At 48.7% G+C, this 22,249-nt stretch overlaps 1 protein-coding gene across 1 annotated transcript in view; it reads left to right on the top strand.

The window, feature by feature from the left end:
- LOC144150209 (pancreatic lipase-related protein 2-like) overlaps nt 1-22,249 on the top strand; it is a 77,114-nt gene that overhangs the window by 15,635 nt on the left and 39,230 nt on the right. The window contains exon 2 of the mRNA XM_077682057.1: nt 1,922-2,272. Coding sequence (XP_077538183.1) covers nt 1,997-2,272 — 276 coding nt within the window. The 5' untranslated portion in view covers nt 1,922-1,996. The remainder of the gene's footprint in view (nt 1-1,921; nt 2,273-22,249) is intronic.

Here is a 22,249-nt window from a genome sequence, read left to right as displayed (position 1 = left end):
TCGGTTTCGTATCTGATTCTAACGCGCATGCGATTTTTCGACCTATTTTTCCGGGAAAAAAGTGCGCGTTAGAATCGGGTAAGTACGGTAGGCAGATTTCAGTGCCCCGAGGAATTCGTTCATGTGCTTGCTATCGATTTTTGCACTGTCGTCTATCAGCTCATGTTCAAGTTTGCTTATGTCCCTTTTTCATTTTCACCGTATAACTGCATGAATGTGCGGATAATGAGTTTGTTGGCCAGGGATAGATTCATTAAAACATATCACAAAGGAATCAGTGGGTATGCTACGTACAATCCGATGTTTGATTGAAATGAACTATGTACAGGCGCCCCAAAAATTTGTCAATAAAAAGCATGTGTTGGAATAGCAAAGACGCATTCAAGATTAATTGCAGTGCTGAAAACAAACGCTCGCTTTTATACAGACAAATTAAACTACGAATAAGGCCGCTGTGGATAGTTCACATTGCAATAACACACATACAGCAGACCACGCGTCAGGAATGAAATACATCGTCAGTGGTAGATATGACAGACATGATCGCTGTCCCCAAGACAGCAGCAGTCAAATTCATGTACAAGGCATTGTCAGTCGATGTTACTTATACTTTTTTAGGGGCGAAGCTCCTTAGGGCGTGGGTCTGTCCTACCTCGACGTATGTATGTAGCCACCTCTAGTTTAGTTCTTGGATTGTTTACTAGATGGCGTGGCTACCTCTAGTTTAGTTCTTGGATTGTTTACTAGATGGCGGTACTTGTATATGATGAAAAGATGCGCTTGGATTGTTTACTGGATGGCGTGGCTACCTCTAGTTTAGTTCTTGGATTGTTTACTAGATGGCGGGGAGCGTTGTAATAAAATCCGTTCGCTGTTGGCGCGCGCTCGGAGTCGCCCGATGGATAAGGCTGCAGATGTGCGAGCCCGCGAGGCAGAAGCGCTCCGTGAAGCTGTGCGACGCCGCCGCCAAGATCCTGCCGTACGAGAGCGGGAGGCCGAAGCGTGTCGTCTGGCTGCGCGACGACGCCGCCAAGATCCCAGCGTTCGAGAACGAGAGGCCCAAGCGTCACGGCAACGGCGCGAGGACCCTGCCGTACGCGAAGCGGCACGGCTGCGGCGCGAAGAGGATCTCTAAAACGTCAGAGAACGGGAAGCGGCGAGAAAGCGCGCGTATCGGCAGGCAGACCCCGATGCAGTGATAGCTCGTGAGGCGTCTGCAAAACGCATCAGGCGAGCTCAGACCCAAGGTGCCGACGCGCGGTTTAAGCGAGACTTTCTAGACGTTACGTTCGGACACAGATGTAGTGGGCGAACTTTCACTGAAGAGTCATGGTTTCACCGATGATTTCCCCTCAGGAGCTTCGCCCACTCATCATCATTCACCCCGTGGATATGCTGTGAATTTTTTTCCCCTTTTTGTTGTTCGTTGTGCTTGATATTGTGTGATGCGAAAAAAAGTCTTTCAAAACCTGATCTACCCTGGTTGATTGTAAAACGGATGACGGAAGATCATTCTAAACTTTAACTCCGGTGTACTTGAGGTAGCGTTGTCCGGATGTACTAAGAGAGAGAGGAATTAAAATTTTTTCCTCGGAGGCTGGGTGTTTGGAAAATTTTCCCTCGGAGGCTGGGTGTACTGGGTGTTTGGAAAATACTTTAGAAAATGGCTGATTTTGTGCCTTAATTTACAGGAGTAAGCAAAGGCGTAAATGTACCAATTATTAGTGTCAATTATTATTATTACTGTCAATTTGGAGGGCGTACAATGAATTGAATGAATTTATTGTTTGTGGGGTTGATCGCATAAACAGTGGAAGCTTTATATATTTTCAACCACAGGTGGGAAGAAATTTCAGAGCCATTTAATTAAGTAGCACTTAATTTATTTTGACAAAAATCATGAATATGTCCTGTTTTTCAGGCAACAAGTTTAAGCCGTCCATTCGTCCCAGATAAATGCTATAACGGTGTTGGCTGTTTCAACTCATCTGAGGGAATGCGACTTTCCATTGGGGGTCCACAGTCACCTGAAGACATTAATGCGACTTTCTACTTTTTCGACAATGCCTCCAGTGACAGCATAGAAAAGCTGTTGAACGCAAGTAGGAACGACTCCATACCGGAAATGACATGGACACTTCAGAATTGGAACCTGACCGCTATGAACGGGACCCTTGACACGAGCAAGCCCTTGGCAGTTGTGACCCACGGCCTCACAGGCAACAAGCGCACACCATGGATGGAACCACTAGTCCGAGCGATTCTTCAAAACGTAAGCAAATTTCGGCTACTCTTGTAATGTATTGCGAACTTAATCTTTCATTGACGTTCTGGAGAACGCGAAATCTAAAATAGTGTCCTTGTGGTTTTGATTTTATTCAATTTAATTCAAGGATTCTTGTAGGTAACGCCTAGCGTTAAGTACGGCAAATATGGGTCAGTTGAAATTTATGGCTAGCTTCGGATTTAGATAGGATTTTGGGTCGTAGCGGAAACATTTATAATTTTTAATTTTTGCAAAGGCGTTTCGCAGGTTTCTTGTGTGAAGTACAAAAGAAAATACAATAAATGTAATGTTTTTGTTTCGGGAAATGTATTGACTAATTAAATAAAAAAAATCTCAAAACACCTATTTGTTATTTCGTGTAATTTGCTGACAAAGGTGAATGTGACACTCCAAATATTCAGGTAAAACCAGTTCATCAGGAGTTATTATATTCTTAGGGAGTTTCTGTAGAACGTAAAGAAATAGCCCAATCAGAGAGAAAGCAACGCCATGCGCAATGAGATCAAGGTATTTACTCGGTGAAGGTGTTGCTGCTATTTAAAAATGGGGCTAGATATTAAGAACGATTGCGGTCGCGGTGTAGTTAATTGTTTCTACCTGTATGGGGCTATTATACAATGATTATCGACAGTTTAAGGGGCACAGTGGTGGCATAGAGGTTGAGCAATGGTCTCGCGTGCAGAAGGATCGTGGCTCGAATCCCGGTGCCAGGCATTTCACACCGGATTAAAAAATTACACCATCTTCCCGGAGGGGAACCCTGAGTAGCATGCGAAGCTGGCATGGGGTGCCCATTCAAGTGCCCATTAGTTTTCAGTTCGTCGTTCCCGTGAGGTTGAGGTACGTAGCTACCGTTATATTTACCCTTTGGTTTCCATAGTAATTACCACACTTTTCACTTACCGGAACTACGAAATGGGATATTGCGTTGACCTGATGGCTGTTTCACATACTACCCAGGTTTCCCCTACGGGAAGGTGGTGTAACATTATTGGACGGGAGGGGGGTGCTACAGTGGAGAGGCATTAAAGATAGAGAGAGAGAGAGAAAGAGAGAGAGAAAGAGAGAGAGATGTTGTACGTGGAATAAGTTTGCGTTTATTTAAGCATTATCATCATCATGTTCAACGTAGTTGATGTCGAGCTGTGGTTGGCGTTCCGCTTTGACTATGACCACCTTATGATCTGTGAAATGTAAAGTCAAGGGCTCTTTTAGTGGATGAACCCTGAAGTTGCTGAAGAGGAGGTCGCTGCACGTTCCCCGGATGGTTGTGGGCTGCTTGTAATCACGGCCCGCCGAGACTCGCCGACGCAGGCCGCTGCTGATGACGATGAAACATCGAAGGCACGTGAAGCGTGCTCGTCTCGTGCCGGCCCAGGAAGACACCGGCAACACTGTCGCTCCAGGAGCTATGGAAGAAGGGACCGGGCATTCAGCAAGCCGAGCATGCGCAGTGGGGGTGTGGACGGCGCAAAAACGACAACGACAAGGAAGGGACATAGCCCCGACCATGAGATACTTCGCATCTAAAAAAAAGTACGCGTGTTCTTGAAATTGTAGAATGAGGCTGGGGGTGCGGCCGGACCCCGGCGATCATTGCCGGTAACGCATTCTTTCACCAGAGCAGGATTGGCCACCCTGGTGTGGTAATGGCCCCAACCAGCCCTCATTCTTGAGTGGCTGCGAAGCAACTGACCACGGCGGCGGTCAGACCTGTGATGCAGCTGAGGGTGCTAAGAATCCCTGGAGCCGGACAGGACGCAATTGGAATCTGAACTTGGCAACGTTTAACACGAGAACTTTATCTAGCGAAGCGATTCTAGAGGTGTTGTTCGAGGAATTAGAGGACATTAAATCGGATGTAATGGGGCTTAATGAGGTTACGAGGACAGGTGAAGCCTTTACAGTGCTGGGAAATGGACATGTCCTATGTTACTGTGGTCTAGTGGACAGAAGAAAACTGAGAGTAGGATTTCTTGTCAATAAAAGCATAGCTGGCAACATAGACGAATACTATAGCATTAACGAAAGGGTAGCCGGTCTTGTAATCCGGCCTAATAAGAGGTATAAATTCAAGGTGGTACAAGGCTACGCGCCTACATCAAGCCACGACGACCAGCTAGTATCATAGGTCGGCGTACTCACTCGTGAGTACACTCATTTGTACTCATTTGTACTCAAACTCACGAGTGAGTACAATTATGATTGAGTACACACCCAGAAAAAAAAGGTGAGTATGATGATGAGTGAGTACAGGGGTAAGTCCACTACTCGTGAGTACAGTACTCATGAGTACACTACTCATGATTATGAGTACTCAAGAGTACAGTATTCATGAGTATGAGTACTCATGAGTTTGAGTACTAATGAGTATGAGTACTCATGAGTACACAGTACTCATGAGTACAATACTCGTGAATACTGGTTTTGCGAGTGCTTGCACTCTTGAGTATACTCGTGAGTACAGTAGTGCAAACAGTTTTATCACGTGCTCGAGTCCGGACGGGCGTGTACGAGTCGCAAACATTTAGCGGTGCCGCTGTGCAGCTTCGCAGTCAAGGATGGCAAAATTAGACAACGAAAACTGCACCTCCCCCCTTTCCGGGTCCCTGTTTGGCGCTGTAAGCGTTTCTGGGGGGTCGCTCGCAAAGGGGTCACGGTGAAGGGGGAAAAACGAGGGGGTGAGGGCCCGTTGGGAAACGTGGCCGCAGTTGCTCTTCTCCTATGGCACTTTTTGACTGCGGCAGTTATTTTAAATGCAGAGCATTTCAGTAACTTACGATGTCACCCGCGTTGGCGTCCGTAGTCCGCACCGTCGTTGTCCCTACTATATAAAAAGGATATACCATCCGACGCCAGGTTTCGATCCCTCGACCCTGCGGGGGGAACGCTATGTACATTGTGCTGTAACCACTGCGCCACAAAAAGCTTTATATGCGCCTTATATCATTGACTTATTCAAATTACTGCTGACGAGCGCTCTCTCGTCAGCAGTTGCCACAAGTGCAAGAACATTAACGTAACGCAAACTACTTAACGTCGTGCGCCCCAGGAAATGCTCTGCATTTGATCGTGCCCCTCGCGAGGGGCATGTTTCACTGCTGCTTCCTACTGGCCAGTACACTCGTCGCCATCTGTCGGATGTTGTGCGAACCCTTTACGGCTGATAGCGCGCGATTTGAAATTTATGTACACTTATGTTCATACTTGTCAACAATTTCTGCGGTGCTAACGCTTTTTAACGACAGCAGCGCCCTACGTCTCAACGTTTACGGAAGCTAGTTTTTGTTCATCCGCATGCAGCGCAACCAGTGGCCTTCTATAGCGGTTTTCTTTGTTGACGCGGCCTGTGAACGCGTGGCGACTTCATTGCGCTTGCTCCCATCCAGTTGTTTTAGGGGAGAGGCGGTGGAGGCTGCTAACAATGCGCGCACTAGGCGTACTGAATTCCCTCTTTTTCAGTCTTCAGAAGTTTCCATAGACGCATGTCACGCTGTTTAGTCCTTTCGTGAGCCGAACCGCTCATTTCAACAGTCGCAGTTAATTTACGTAACTCGCGCCAAACCGACTGTGTGGTTTGTAACGTTTGTCTCACCGAAATTGTCCGCACCATTCCGCTGGGCGTATACACGCGACAATTTGGCTGATGCACGTGCGCCCATATGGTTTTATTAGGTTCTCGTTTTGAAACATTTTGCTCAGGTTCGCTAGTAATATGGTCTCGTGTAGTGCCATTTACAAGTGAGCATATAGCCGCACCGTACAGGCGCGGCGGTGGAATTTGTCCCAGCAATGGAAATAAAATATCCGAGTACACCTAAGCACGTTTGAGAGTTGTGAATCGGACATCATAACATCCAGTTGAACGCGTGCGACGCCTGGTTTAGCCTCGCATATTTTGTTTAGCCTCGCATAATTAGTTAAACATTTTATTTTTTTGTGTTTAGCCTTTTATTCGAGCCACGACCTAGCTAAGATGTTGCAGTCGACAGGATCAGGATTTGAGGCCATGAGAGGACGAACGGATGAAGAGACGAACAACGTGGACGAACCGCACCACGACTGCGAGAGTGAGGCACGCAGACGTGAGGCACCGACGGACTCCATGTCAGTGGTGGTCGACACACTGCTGTCTTCAACGGAACGCTACGTCCTATGCTCTGCGAAGAAACAGCAGTTCGTGAGCGCACTAGGATTACGAAAGCTACCCTGCTCTGGCCGTAAGGACGACATCGTCTTGCGTCTTCTCGAGGACAACGGAGAACGTCGCCATCTCTCCAAACGAACGAATGTGCCAACGCTACGTCAGGCTACCTCCGACACCAAACGGCAGAGGACCCTGCAAGCGGCGCTGTTTGAGAGCAGGAGGCTGCGTGAGGAGGAGAAGGAGGAGGAGGAAAAACTTTCTTAATGTACAAGACAGAGTTAAAGAGAGGGAGAGGTGGTTAGGCCTTTCTTGCGTGGGTGGTATTCCTCAGTCCGGAATCCCATTGGTCGAGGCCGCCGCCCGTGCCCGCTGGACGAGAGCCCGCTGAGACTCTAGGTCCGAGCAGTCGGACAGGGCCGCCTCCTAGCCGTCCCTCGTTGGCTTCACTTTGACTTTTAACCCTGGATTATACTGGCAGGCCCATACCATATCATACGTGTCTGCCCACTGACCGCAGAAGTTACACGAACCCGAGAAGGACGGGTTGATGTGTTTGAGCATTGCGGGGCTGTAGACTGAGCCCGTCTGCAGCCGGCGAAGATGGCGCTCCTCAGTTCTATCCAGGCCCTTGGCGGGCACCGGGAACGCCCGCCTACTTTGGCGCAGGTATGTTGTGACCTCAGAGAATGTGGTTAGCGGGTAAGGTACAAGTGTACAGTCAGAGCCTGGGAAGTCAGAGGAACTCCGGGGGAGAGACGCTCGGGCGGCTGTGTGCGCAGCCTCGTACCCCTCTACTCCCTGGTGGCCAGGTACCTATACAAGTTGTTTTATGGTGTCGGATATTTCTGGATTGGCATTTGTGAGAATTTGTTTTTCTAGCTAGGAGTGCTATCCGACCCCTGATGAAATTTCGGCAAGCTTGTTGAGAGTCAGACATTATGTGCGTTGCGTCAGAGTGAGGGCCGGCCAAAGCTATAGCCGTCGCTTCAGCAAAGTCAATTTTACTCGTTTTCACCGATAGTCCATCTACCTGTGTTCCCTCGTACAGGACCGCAACCGTACAGATGCCCTCCGGTGTGGGCCCCGCTGCGTATACATAATACACGCCTTTACGGGTGCCATATTGTTTTGTTATGCACTGTTGCTCGGGCTTGCCTTCTTCCTGAGTTTCGGTCAGGATGCATATTACGGGGCAGAAGTTTAACGATTAGTTTGCGGAGCCAAGGTGGAGGGATGTCTGCTCTGTCTTCAGTGGTAGGGGGTAGAGCGATGTGGAGATCTTCAAGGACCTGCCTGCCAGTAGTTGTCATTGACAGTTGCATGATTTGACTCATGCACTGAGCCTCTCTGAGCTCAGCGATCGTATTGTGCATCCCGAGCTGTGTTAAACGTTCGGTGGACGTTTTAGAAGGGAGTAATAACAAATGCAATAACGCCATTGCCCTTCACAAACTTAAATCCACGTGTGAACAAATCTGCCGCATGATCGGTCGAGTATCAGTCAAACACGGGGGCCTCCAGGAATGCGAGACGCTCCGCCTAGTGCAGGCCTTCGTCACCAGCCGCATAACATATGCAGTGCCCTATCTCAAGGTACGAGAAAACGATCTTAAGAAACTTGACAATATGATGAGGTCAGTTGTTAGGAGTGCGTGATGAACGAGAAAGTTTTCAGAGACAACTGGCGAGAGCCGGCCGCACGTTTCCCACGGTGCCTGGACTGCACGAGATCCGGACACAGGCAGAATGCACGACGGCACGCACAAGAACGAGACTACGCATGCAAAATTGTGATTGCGTGCTCACCGGACCTCTCCCAGGTAATCCCCACGATTACGGAAACGCATCGAAGGTCAGTGCATTTCTGGCGAGATAACGAACACACGTTGCTTTACTACATCGCCCACGCGCAGGTCATTCCAGCAACGAGCAACGAGACGCGCTACGTACGCACCGTGCACGAGCCAGAAGGCACCACGTTCCGGCACCCGCTATTCCGGTACAGACGTACACGAACGGAACGCTGAGAGCACGGAACGCAACGGAGCCAGTACGTACATTTATCGCTCGTGCTGTCACTGCGCCGGTCCACGCAACCAACGACATCACATCCGGATTGGTGGATATGGCCACGACAAGCAAACAAGACGCACGGCGGCCGAAATGCACCATACGTGGCGAACAACCGCACACCAATTATAGGGGAGTTTCCTAGATAAAACGAGACGCACAGCGCACGAAACGCACCCAAGGCGACGAACGACATCCAACTTGAACCAGTGGAGCTGACCACGGCGAACGAAATGCACAGCGCACGGATCGCCACCAAGCCAGCACACACGGAGGAAACTACTATTCGCGACATCCTTCGCTCCCACTGCTGCTATCTGGACTTGGCCAGCGAATGTTACAACCGCAGAAATCACCTGGCCACAAGCAACAATAGACCCAGCGCACGCAGTTCAACCTTACCGGAACGTACGAGCTCTCCACACCGCTGCTCCGGCCCGATGTCCAGCGGACGAACGACATAACACTTGTGCAGGTGGGTCCGTCAGCGAGCAACGACACGGCCAGTGCACGCGGCATGTCCGAGCTAGAACGAAGAAGATCCCCGGCACCCACGCTCCGACCGAGACTCACACGACAAACACCACTTCGTACAAGAGGACGCAACCGCGAGCACGCGGACTCGGGACAAACGGAGCCTGCTAGCTTGTATGGGAGAGATAGCGATTATAACATTCTCGAAACAACGGGCAAAAGACGAGGGCTTGAGCGACGACATGGACACGGCAAGAATGGCAACAAATGAACCCGATCCAGACGAAGGCATCGAATGCCCTAACGATGAAGTCACGCTTGCGACACCAAGGAATGTGGGACCGAACTGACGGCATGAACCACGCCTGCTTCCCCACCACAACGGTTTCACTTCCGAAACAACCACTGCGACTGCGAGCACGGAGCCGCAACGACGTTGACCGATCAGCCATGCCCCACTACGAAAACGCCACGCTACCGCACACTAAACGAAAAGACAAACGGCTCCCGCACCATACGCAACGCACACGACAATTCAATCAACGTCCTCAACGCGCCGAACTATGCCATCCCTACACAACGCAGCTCGCCACCGGACAAACCGGACGTCTAAGCGTCCACATGCAACAAGCACGCGACGAGCTACATGAACACAATCGCCGACGGAATTGGCGCGGCTAACGCAACGCCGTAAACACTGTCAAGTTCAGGTCTGACGAAAGCAATCCTACGGCACACACACAATAAAATCAAGCAGATTTGAAATTCATCAAAACTCAACGAGACGAACACCCTCTTAACGAAGTTTCTAGTATCCGGAACAACAAGAAACAAACGCCAGCATCGAGCATCTGTGAATAAGCGGACAGTGATCTGGATACGAACGTAAGTCAATCTACGCGAGTGCTTCATTGTGCCTGGGGGCAGGCACAATTCGGATTCGGAGCACGATTACGAGAGTATCAGCGTGCTCGGAAACGAAAACGGACGACAAAAGATGCCACCCGAAGACACGCACAAAACCGTAGTTTATGGCCACGGCCGCACCGACAAGCCCCGAGCTCCCGTGAGCCCGATCCTGCCCAGACTTAGTCCTTTTATTCCCGAGAACAAGAGACGCCAAACGCAACGCGAGTGCTTACGCTACGTTTTTCTCTCTCACATGTACGTCCTTCGCGCAGTAAGTCGCCCTATGACAGTGCACCACCTCAGACGTTTCTTCCTCTGTCCTGATATATACGCAACCTGCGTTTTTCTAATCAATTAAACATTTAATTTTTTTCTATTTATTCTTCCATTCGAGATATGGCCTAGCTAACAGTGCAGATAAGTTGATTATTCATGAGTAATACAAATTGAGTACTCATGAGTGCAGAATGAGTAGTACTCATGAGTACAGAAAGTTTAGTACTCATGAGTACAGATTGAGTACTCATGAGTGCAGAATGAGTAGTACTCATGAGTACAGAAGGTTGAGTACTCATGAGTACAGATACAGTACTCATGAGTACAGATTGAGTACGAATACTCGTGAGGACAAATGAGTTTGAGTACAAGTGAGTATGATTATAAATGAGTATTTGATAAGCGAGTACGAGTGATTTTGTGAACAGACGAGCCTTTTGAGTCTGAGTTTGATTGAGTACAGCGTGAATGAAAAAAATTGTGATTGATTTTGAGTGAGTTCTTTCTGTTTTACCGACCTATGACAGGCAGTGAATAGTCTTATTGTGAATATTTCACATCGACGGTTATACCGTCGTCACCTGCAGCTTTTCCTTTTTTCGTTCCCGTGATAGCCTTCCCTATCTCCTCTTTAGTAACTAGTGGGGCACCGAAAGCTAATCTCGTACTTTCAGTAGTTCCCCTGATCTGACGTCGCTGCCATACAGTCTGGTGTAGGATCGTTATGCTTCTTCGATGCTACCTCGACGGCGGCAGATTGCAAGATCTCAGCGGGCGGCTCACGTGCAACTCCCGCCTTTATATTTACCAATAAACTACCAAACCCCCTTGGGTGAGCTTCGAGTACGTACATACTACAGCGAATGACAATGCGACCGACCTTTGCCCCGGCGGGATGTGGTGGCCAGCGTGCCTTATTCGGCAAGCACCATTCCCGCAGCAAAGCGAGATGTTCCCGCACACCATCGTGAGGTGCCCTACTCCTTCAGCTGTACGTGGCCACCGGCCAGCCCGTCACAGTCGCACCCTCCACGCGGGCCCAGAGGGGCTCCTGAGGCGATGTGAAGCCGATCTGGTGCGCGATCGTTGCTCATGCGGCGCACTACAACACTACATATATGCACCAACATGCCATCAGACCTCCGTGGGTGAGCTTAGAGTACATAATGCGGCGACTGACGCTTTGAGCGACCCCCGCCTCAACGGGAGGTGGCCGCCAGCGTGCCCACTTCAGATGCGGTGTTTGAGTAGACCTCACAGGCGTAAAACTGGCTTTAATTTCTTTATCTTGTTTTGTTTGATTCTCTTTATCTTGTTTTATATTCGCAGATGAAGTGACCTCCATCTGGGAATGTAAACTTCTCCCGCTCTCTTTAACACCACCCTCCCCACACGCACCACTTAGGCCAGGTTGCCATTTTTATGCCAATAAAATTCTATTCGTTATTTCATTCATTTCGTTTTTCTTCCTGCCCGGAACAGCACGAGTAGAAGCTCTGTTCTTCCTGTTTGGTTCTACCGCACCTGATAACGCCTTTCCCCGGCATTTTTATAGCGTTTTTTTCTCTTGCTGTCGCAAGAAGTAATCCAACGTACAGTCTTAACTAATAAAATGCGTACTACCAGTTAAGTACCTACATTTTACCTTGAATGTGCGTGAGGCATTCTTAGCGCTCGGGACATGTATGACTTGGTCAAGCAGTTTAGAAGTTGGGAACTGTCCTGCTTATATAAAATTTATTTTTTAAGAAACATTTTCACTTGTGATGGGAAGGCTGAATCCAGGACGAAAAACACAGATACAAATACAGAGCAAACCTTTCGCGTTTTAGTAACCCACGAATTAAACATGTAGCCAGAAGCACTCCAAACTACTAAAACCGCTGGACCAAGTTATACATGTCCCAATTTCTTAACGCAAATAAATTCACGCCCATTCGAGGCAGAATATGTATGTATTACCCTGAGTTCTTGTAATATTTTAGTTAAGGATATATTTCGGGATGGTGTTTACGATAGCAAGTGCAAAAAAAGTGCGATTTAAAAATTGCGCAGGTAGGCTACAGCTTGTGCGGTAATAAAGCAAGAAGAAAGAGAAGAATGCATGCGCGCTTGTGCTGGTGCCGGCATAAGAGCCAATAAGCATAAAGAAAGATGTTTGCACTGTCCCAACAGACAGCTCACGAGCAGTGTGAAGACGGGAAAATTGAATTGCATTGAGCAAACCTTTCTTAAATTGGTTATGATAGGAGGGAGGGGAGCAGGAGAGCTTATAAGGAGTTGCGTGGAATGAACGGTTGACGACTATCGTCCTTCATTGATATTCGTAGCGAAGCAAGCAGATACACGGCCAATTTCTTAAACAGTTATCAACAAGTGAGGTTTTAAATACTGTGTTTCTTGGAAAACAAACTTTACAAATAAACAAGCAGCAAGGGTCGCGACCTTTGGATAAAATGGGTGTGCAGGGCAAACTTTTAGGGTGTGCACACTCGCACTTTGTTAATAATGGGTTCGTGAGAGCACAGACAGGATTCAATATACTGATACATTTAACACTCGCAACACTTACACCTTGACCACACATTTAGTAGGCTGGAAAACTAAGCTGAGATGCCGGCTGAGCGCAAATACACTTACGGGACCTCTTGGATATGCTGCTCTTCTTAGTTTATAGCGCGAACAGGGAAATAGTTTGTTATAATTTGTAGGCTCGTAAGAAAATCTAAATATTTTGGCGCCAATTTTGGATTCAGGAATACTAATTTTCGCACAAACACGTCAGCATGCAGGTTTCTAAAAACTGTTTATAGTACTAAAAAGTTCGACTATTGTTGTGTTGCTTTGCATACGAAGTATAACATTACTATTTGCTAGCAATAACCAGTTCCCCACCCCTATATCATATATATATATTTAATATCATATATTCCGTAAAATATCATCGCCATGGTTCTCCGGAGCATGCAGGAAGATGACGAAGACGACGGAGACGCTGCGATGGAGACGCTGAGGGCATAGCTCGTGCGCCGGGCTCGATTCTCGCGGCACGAGGCTCGCTGTTCCCACTGTCGAACATCGAACGCCAGTCCTGGGGTCCACGTAAATAAATCCTCTTCTTCTGTTTTTTCACGACAAGCTTCATTCATCGGTTCATGCCATGCCTTGGCTCAACATATTTTGGTGCCGACGACCGGGACCCACAGCCGGCACCTGCCGAGAGCATCGAGGCAGCGGAGCCAACATGGAGGAGGAGCTCAAGTTCAAGAGGACATCGAGGTGGGCGCAGAACACAAGGATCATCAACGAGGCAAGTGCCGCCATGACCGATCCTTGCGCAACGACCAACCAGCAAGCGTCGCTTTAAGAGAGGCTTAAGGCGAATAACGACGAGTTAAATAAGATCAACGGAGAGCTAGAAGCTTACATTCAGGATCAAGGGGCATTTGAGGCCGAATATGCGAGCATGATCGAGTACCAAGATAACGCGACACGTGTCCTCGCTGAGCTAAAAAGCAAGATCAACCACCTTTCCCAGGCACCTGCACCTGCCAGGGCCTGTAACAAATGTCGCGCCCCCAGTCGCCGCTACAGCTTTGCAGAGAACCGGGAAAAACCCGCCGAAATTGACCATCACTCCTTGTGTAGTGACCTGGGCCGATGGAATGAATTTTGGGAGCAAGACGATCAAACGATAAATAAAAATAGCGGCCTTTCAGCTTGTGATAAATTCAACTACCTACGACTCTTTCTGAAAAGAGATGCTGCTTCGGCCATTGGAGGGCTACCTACGATGGAGGCGTGCTACCAGGATGCTCTTGCAATGATGAAAAAGCGTTTAGTTGATCGCACACAACTCGAGCAAGAATATTTCGCCAGGCTCCGAATGATCAAGGCGGTCAGCTCCTCAAGTGACACAAGAGGTCTACGCAGGCTCAATGACCAGGCTGTAGTAAACATCCGTGGCCTCGAAACCCTCGGCGTGAAACGGTCCTCCTTTTTATCGCCGCTCTCAGACATCCTGTTGCGACCGCTACCGCATGACATCATTCACCAGTATCACCACACGCGCGCTGCTGAAACGCCTACATCGCAAGCGGACGCTTTTGAGGAAGTGACAACAGACCTAGACAGGCTTCTGAAGTTCCTCAGCACCTGGCTGGAGAACCTTGAAAAGAGCGACTTCAAAAGTCAGAGAGGACGAGACACCAGGAGTGAATGTGAGACAGAAAAGAACTTCCGCCTTAGAGAGTCCAAGCCCGCGTCATGTGTTGTCCACAGCGATTCGGCGAAGTCCGTTGACGGATGCGCATTCTGCAAGTCCGAAGGCCACATTACAGAGTCTTGTCCTGCGTATACACCCCAGGAGAAGAAGAAGCAAATTTTATATAAGGACATGCGATGCTTTCGGTGCACGCTGAAAGGGCACCGAGCACGTGACTGTCGCCGGAAGATTACCTGCGATGGATTTTGCGGTTGGCATGCATCAAGTTTGTGCGAGCCGAGAAAAAGCCATCCACGGGAGTTTCGTACTGAAGGGGGTCTGCGCATCAGTCGGAAAGAAGTCACGAGTTGACTATAGCAGTGGCTGCGTTCTCCTTCAATGTTTTTGCCTGGGCGGTGAATAACAACGCTTGGCACTACGTCAGAGACATATTCGATGGTGGCAGCCAGCGGACATTCGTGACCGAAGAACTTTGCCGGCACCTCAAGTTGAAGTGCATAGGATTCATCGATGTTGCTCTGAACCCTTTCGCAAACGCCAAAATTCAACTGGTCGCGAGGCGTCGGACCGTTGAGCGTCGACTATAGAGCCTATTTTCCGACACAGAAGTTGTGATGAGCGCCATAGAAATACCGCACATCTGCCAGGACATTGAGGGCCCGATGATAGATTCGTCCTTCGTTCTGGCTTGCAAAACAATGCGGAAAGGACATTGCTGATGAGCAGCTTAACCCTGACGTCATTACTCACGGTGGCATAAGCATTCTCATTGGATCGGATCAGATGTGGACCATAATGTCTGGCGAATTGGTGAGGTCCGACGAAAACCAGGCTCTGATCTCTATAAACACGAAATTGGGATGGACGTTTCAAGGTAGCAGTACCGAGGTAACAGCGACAGCGAATATTTCGCGTACGATGGTGGGCGTTCTCAAGGACAACGTAACCCAGTACGACGATATCCTTCGAACATTTGGGGAAGTCAACAGCACAGGTAATTTGGATCCGGCGAGAAGTGGTACCTCAAAGAGAACAGCGTTAGATCACGTCGACATGGACGATACGAAGTGGCGCTACCTTGAAAAACTAACGTCAATGTTTCGGAGAAGAAGCACGTGGAATCCGAAAGTTTTGCGACAGATATCAACTATACGACGGGTGCAGGGGCTTCTGATGCTTCAAGAATAAACGATCGCAACCCTTCCTTCGGTGTGGACGGTATCCTGCGGGTCGATGGGCGCTTAGCACATTTGAAAGCTGCGGACATGCAGAAGCACCCAATCATATTGCCTGCAAATCACCCATTTTCGTCTCTGCTGGCAGCTAGAGCCCACACTGAAGTTCTACATAGCGGCGTGAGAGACACGATGACACAACTCGGAGAGAAATACTAGATTTACCGAACAAGATACTTGGTGAAGCGAGTGGTCAACGGCTGTCATCTGTGCAAGCGGTTCCAACTGAGGCCCGGAGATGCTCCAGCTGCCTCCCTCTTGAGTGACCGCGTATTGTCTACAACCGCGTTTTAGGTTGTAGGAGTGGACTTCGCTGGGCGTCTCTACATATGATCCCCAAGCGGCGACTCCAAGTGCTACATCGCTCTGTTCACGTGCGCCGCATCACGAGCGCTCCCATTGGAGTATGCCTCTTCGACCACAGCAAATGACTTCTTGCTCGCCTTTGGGAGCTTCGTGGGACGCAGGGGTTTACCCAGGGTCTTGTACTCAGTCAACGTCCGAACTTTCAAGAAAGCCTCGGTGGAAGTAAATCGAGTCTGCCGACTACTCTCCGATCAAGAAGTCACTGAGCATTTAAGCAATGCTGGGATCGTGTGGAAGTTCATTGTACCTAACGCCCCGTGGTTGGGTGGTTGGTGGGAGAGGCTGGTTAGGACTGTTAACCAAGCAATCAGAAATGTACTGGGGGGAGCCGAGCTTGGGTTTGAAGAACAAGGTACCATCCTCACCGAAGTGGAAGCCGTTGTGAACTCGAGGCCTCTTACTTTCGTCGAGTCGACATAAGGGAGCCGTGTGCTCCCAGTCCTGCCGATCTCCTCATTTATCGCTGACTCATGCATGTACCGACCAATAGCGACAACCACCTGTTCGCGCACAGTTGCCGTGTGGCGGTGTCCGTATCGAGAACGTTTGACAGAACACTTCTGGGCAGGGTGGATGAAAGAATACCTGTTGCGGCTTCAGTCGGCACACTTCACAATGAAAAAAGCGGCCACTGAAGTCAAAGTAGGAAGCGTGGTGTTACTGTACCAAGAAAAAACAACGCGCGAAATGTGGAAACTAGCTGGAGTTCAGGAGGTCTACAAAAACACCGGTGGTGTCATACGTTCTTGCAAGATCAAGCTGTAAGGTGGACGTGTGGCAACCAGACCCATACAAAGACTTTACCCTCTCGAAATTCGAGTCTAGCCATTTTCTCGGGGCTCGGAATGTGTGAAAAATATCATCACCATGGCTCTCCGGAGCATGCAGGAAGACGACGAAGGCGACACCTAGATACGAAGGAGAGGCTGTGGGCATAGCTCGTGCACCGTGCTCGCTTCTCGGGGCTCGCGCATACAGCAGGCGAGCGTCGATCCCCAGCCTGGGTGCCACGCAAATAAATCATCTTGCTTTGTTTGTTTACGACGAGCTTCATTTATCGGTTACCGCCACGTCTTGGCCCAACACCCTTAAAAAACATTCTGTGCCTAACCACTGCTCCCCCAATCCAGAAAATGTAAACCTGTGTTGGCACTAGGGAAAAATAAGTGTAATCACCTTGCAAAATTTTCGCGTCTTTTTTAGAGGATTAAAATGCCGTGAAGTATAGTGCATGCCATTAGGGTATACAGCTTCTTACCTTTTGAAAATTTATTCTAACTGATACAAGAAAATTTATTTATAACATAGAAAAAAAACCTGTGCTTTACTACACATTATTCACGACACAATTTTCTCCATCAGTACCAACAATTATATATTGTTCGAATGAGTGACTCTGATTGGTTGCTGTGTAATTAACGTGCAACCGTAATTAGCCTAACAGTAATCTTAGAGATATATGAAGGGGACCGTACAGACTGAAGAACTGGGGCTGGGCTTAAACTTTTTCATCAAGGGATGGGGTGGGGATGTCTTGTGCATCGCAGTGTTTAAAGTTATATGCATAGCCTTAATGAACTGACATCTCAACTCCCCTTCGGCACATTTCCAACAACCCCCAAAATGGCAAGGAGTTCACTATATGAGCACGTGTGCTGCTACACAAGATGGGTGTAAAAGTACGAATGTGCAATGACGCGACCAGAGGTGTGGGGTAGGAAGGTATGACCATTCTCCGAAAACTTTCCAGCAGCGCCTAAACGAGTCGTACTGCCCCTTGAGGCAAAACTCCTTCATGTGGTAACCTGCTGATGATGATTGATGATTGCTATTGGTTTCCCCTTTGAAGCGGGGTGATGACATGTCATCTTACCAAAAAGGACTAATATAACTATGTTTTACACTTTTGGTTTAATACTAGCGCTGCTTAGGGCAGGCACTAAAGTTTATTAGGCCCGAAATACTTTCTTTTCCCTGTTACAGGTGGTAACTGTCCTAGGCAATATTCCCCTCTCTGCTTTTCGTCCACCAGCATTCTAATCTTCTTTTCGTCCCCTCGACAGCCTTGAAGTTAACTTCCTCTCTGATACCCTTAAATCCTAAGGCTTCTGGAAGCCCAATATTCCCTTCATGTAGATTTGGATGGATACCCTCACATTCTAACACTATGTGCCGCATAGTTTCTGTCTCTTTTCCGCAGACCACACATACCCCATCATTTTGTGAATACTTCCCCACAAAACTCTTAGTTCGCAGGCAACCTGCTCTACCCTCAAAAAGCAAAGCACTGCCCTGCGAATTATCGTAGAAATTTTCCTTTCTGATGTTCATTTTCTCAGCCCTGTACATCTCTAACAACGTTTTAGCTTCCATTTTTCCCACCATTTATTCGTTTCAATCTGCCTTGCCTCTTTTAAGTGAATACACTTTATAAGCGACCCCAAACCATCCACCGCCGGCGGCGGCGTCGGCGTCCGCAGTGCTCCTCTATAAAGAAACAGCATCCGGCGCCAGGTTTCGATCCGCGGACTTTGCGGCCGCAGCGCGACGCTCTACCGATCAAGCCACGGACGCGACGGTGATATCAGTGTTGACGCGCCTTATATCTTTAACGCATTCAAACTACGTCGTCAGCGGCGTGCGTTGGCGACTCAGCGGCGTTATAGCGGCTTGATAACTGCGTGGTGTACACGTGATACTACAAACCCGATGGAAGAGATGGAACAGAAGGCGGCGAGGCGGTGGGCTGCGGGGGCAGAGCGCAAGCGCCGCAAGCGGGCCGACAACCGTGCATTCGCACTTTCACATTCTCCCCCTCGGGGAAATGCGGGGGAATTTTTTTTAGTTACCTTGGCTGTTTTGGATTCTCCACTGTTCTTTCTGTATTTCATCGTTAGCCTTCTAGTCTTTCTTAACCACTGCGTGTACACGCTTTTCAAGTATAGGTACCTAAAAACCTTAACTGCCCACCTTCGTTGATCCATTGCCCTCAACCTCACCTCAAAGCATATTTTACTCTGAGCTTCTCTAACTTCAAACGACGCCCAGCCCATATCTCCCTGAACTGCTTCGTTAGTTGTTTTTCCATGCGCGCCTAAGGCCAAACGTCCTACCGGTCACTGGTTTACTTCAAGGCCTGATAGAACGTCTGATTTTAAGCAGAGTACAGCATTCGCAAACGTAAGACCCGGAACCATTATTCCTTTCCACATTCCTCTTACTACTTCATATTTGCTATACCCCCACAGAGCTCTATGCTTCATTATAGCTGCGTTTCGCTTTCCCTTAGCCTTAAAGGGACACTGAAGTGATATGTAAACATTGCGGGATTACTTGCGCAAATTGTAGTCCGGAGTACCCAGGCCATGTTTCGACCACCCTGGGCGCGTTTACGCGATTTTATTTAGTAGAAAAATTAATTCGAAAATGCTGTCCTCCTCTCTTTACGCTCGCCCATTTTCTGCGGCGTTTTCGTGTGACGTCAGGAGGGGATAAGCTGGCAATTGGCCGCGCTACTGCCACTACTGCACGGCCGGCACGGCTCCCCGGCCTTCAGACAGAGTCAGTCGGCCCAGCGTTTCGTCTGCCGGCCGCCGACGGGTAGTCGCAATTCGTTCGCTCAGTTGAAACGAAGCCAGGACACGTTTGTGAATGGTAGAATTTGCCTTTCTTTACTTGTTAGTTTGTACACTGTATCTAGCTCCAAGTCAAGGTCGCTTCACACAAGCCCTGCACAAGCGCACATGCGACGCTTCGCTGACTGGTATGCCAGTAGGAAAATATAAGGCCTCTTGAAGGCGGGAGAAGAGTCAGCGAAGTCAATATAGGTACTAAGGAAATAAAATCAACTGATATTTTTACCGTACAGCGTAAAACTAGGGTGCGGGAAGCACTTTTTTGCGCTGGGCGAACAAGCACAGTGGTCAGCAGCACAACTACACATCTGCGAACGCTTTTCCGTCTACGAAATGCAATTGCTAGACGTGAGCTATTGTGGAAACTCGGGCGACGCTTACTGCAGGAGCGCAATACAACAAATAGTCACCTAAGCTGCTTGAAATGTCAAAACTAAAGAAAAGTGTAAACTGGTTGTACAATATATACCCTATATTACCGGTGCCAGCCCAGCCCGCTTCGTGGCTGAGCGGTCTGGGTTGCTAGGTGTGCCACCGCAAGCATTCGAGTTCGATTCCCCGCGGGTACGTGCTTTTTTTTTTTGTAAGTTAACTTTTTCGTTTTCCGTCGATGTTTTCTATATTGAGCTCACCTTTTTTTGATCCGCAACGTTCATGTCTCCACGAACTAGTTCACAAAACGCGCACAGGCTGGCACTGGCGCGCTAGCGAGTTCTCGTTGGCATGCTGTTGCCATAAGCACCGACTGCTTGCAGGCAGTGGGCACAGGCCAGAATGAACATACCCTTGGCCTGGTGCGAACACGCTTTTTACGACACAGGCATGAGGGAGGCAAGCTCCAAATATGGGGGAAAAGCGCATGACATTTGGGCGTCTGCTGGTACGCGGAGGGCGTTCATGCACTGCGTAGGTTTCGGCTAGTGAATGCTACGATTCCAATCCGTCCTAGGAGGCTTATCTTTATGCATTTTTACAGCTGACAACATGGCAGAAGCGCGGTACGATGATTACTGAGTTATTGAGAATGCCCATCCAACAACGCCAACGGTTCTTTTTTACAGAACCGAAACCGAAACCGAAACTTGTTTGGTTGCTCACCTTGGGCATCGTCCAATCACGGTGCCCGCTCCTCCTAACGTCACAGCTTTAGTTGGTGCGGCCGCCGCAAACCGCGCATGGTAGTTTTTCTTCTTTCGCGCTTTGTAAAATAATTACCGATTTGTCAACCGAATAAACGATGAAAAGTGTGCTAATTTGAGCCAGTCTACGCAGTGAATGCAAAAACGGGAGCTTGACAAATTCACTTCAGTGTCCCTTTAAGTTGCTCCTCGTGAGTACTTAAGTAGTTATCCCCTTCGTTTATCCAAACTCCCAAATATTTATATTCCTTCACTCTAGGTAATTCGCCTTGCTGGATAGACACTACGTCGGTGGTAGCGTCATTGAAAACCATTATTCCTAATTTTTCTGCACTGAAATGTAACCCGAGGTCAGTGGCTTCCTGGCCGCTAATATTTATTAGCCGCTGCATATCTCTTTGGTTATCAGCTGAAAGAACAATGTCGTCCTATACCCGGCACCCTCCCCCCGCTCCCCCCCCCCATCCCCGAAAAAATTCTGGCAACGGCCTGGGAATGAGGGAATTTGGAATTTGCGCCGGAAGAAAATGGGCGTGTGCACCTCCTGCTGCATTGATCAGGCCAATACCGCACTTTCTAAGGGCTTAGCACGTTAAAAAAATTGGCTTCAATCCACGCTGTGAAGGTTATTGGAAACCAAATCTTTAAACGGCAGCCACAACAATTGCGCATGCGACGTCACTTGAATTCACACACGTGGCTCTACAAAGAGTGAAACGAGAGATTCTGCCAGCCGTTACTTGGAATTAGTGGGAGCGTCGTCTCGAAACACAGCAGCATCGTCCCCGGCCAGGCTAGAGCAATGGATGCCGCCACCGTAGCAGGTCCAGGCGTCGGCAGAAAGAAAACGGAGAGGAGCGTCTTTCGAAGGGTGAGACAGCGGAACGTAGTGATCCTGATGTGCTAGCTCGGCCAACACCACCGCGCGACACAACCGTAGACACCGAAACAATTTGGTATGTGAGCTTAGTGAATCCCATTTATACCGATTTAAACTAGTTAGTTTAGCAAGTTTTAGTAAGAAAGATGACCGAACTTTTGTAATCGCTATTTATCAGGACCAGTTGCTCCTTCCGCCTTTGGTAATGCCTCTTAAAACATAACCCAATCCGTATTCATCAATTTAGAAAACGGAGTCCCATTCGTTGGAAGCACTGTACAAAAGGTAGCGTTTCTCTAGCGGCCACATGTCTGTATGTGGTCTCTACATATTGATTTCCCGCCCGTCAAACCAATCCTTAAAGTATCTTTGCCATAAGACCACTTAATTTCGTTGGGTCCAGGTTAACCAGGAGGTGCTGTCGAACAAGTTAATCAAGCCGTGCAAAGGAAGTTCGCAATCGACGCGAAGCTTCGCCAAAACAGGACCAAAGTAACCGTCGCTAAAGCAGACGACAAAGCCGTAACGCCGACGCACGCGCCGGTGAGCAGGCACCTCCGCGCGGGGAACGCTGGGTAAATTAGTCGCGGCATCTTCAGTGTGCTT

Source organism: Haemaphysalis longicornis, unplaced genomic scaffold (genome assembly GCF_048455015.1).
Source record: "Haemaphysalis longicornis isolate Haplotype H1 unplaced genomic scaffold, Haemaphysalis longicornis Haplotype H1 scaffold_8, whole genome shotgun sequence".
NCBI classification, from domain to species: Eukaryota; Metazoa; Arthropoda; class Arachnida; order Ixodida; family Ixodidae; genus Haemaphysalis; species Haemaphysalis longicornis.
This window is presented reverse-complemented; position numbering and strand designations above follow the sequence as displayed.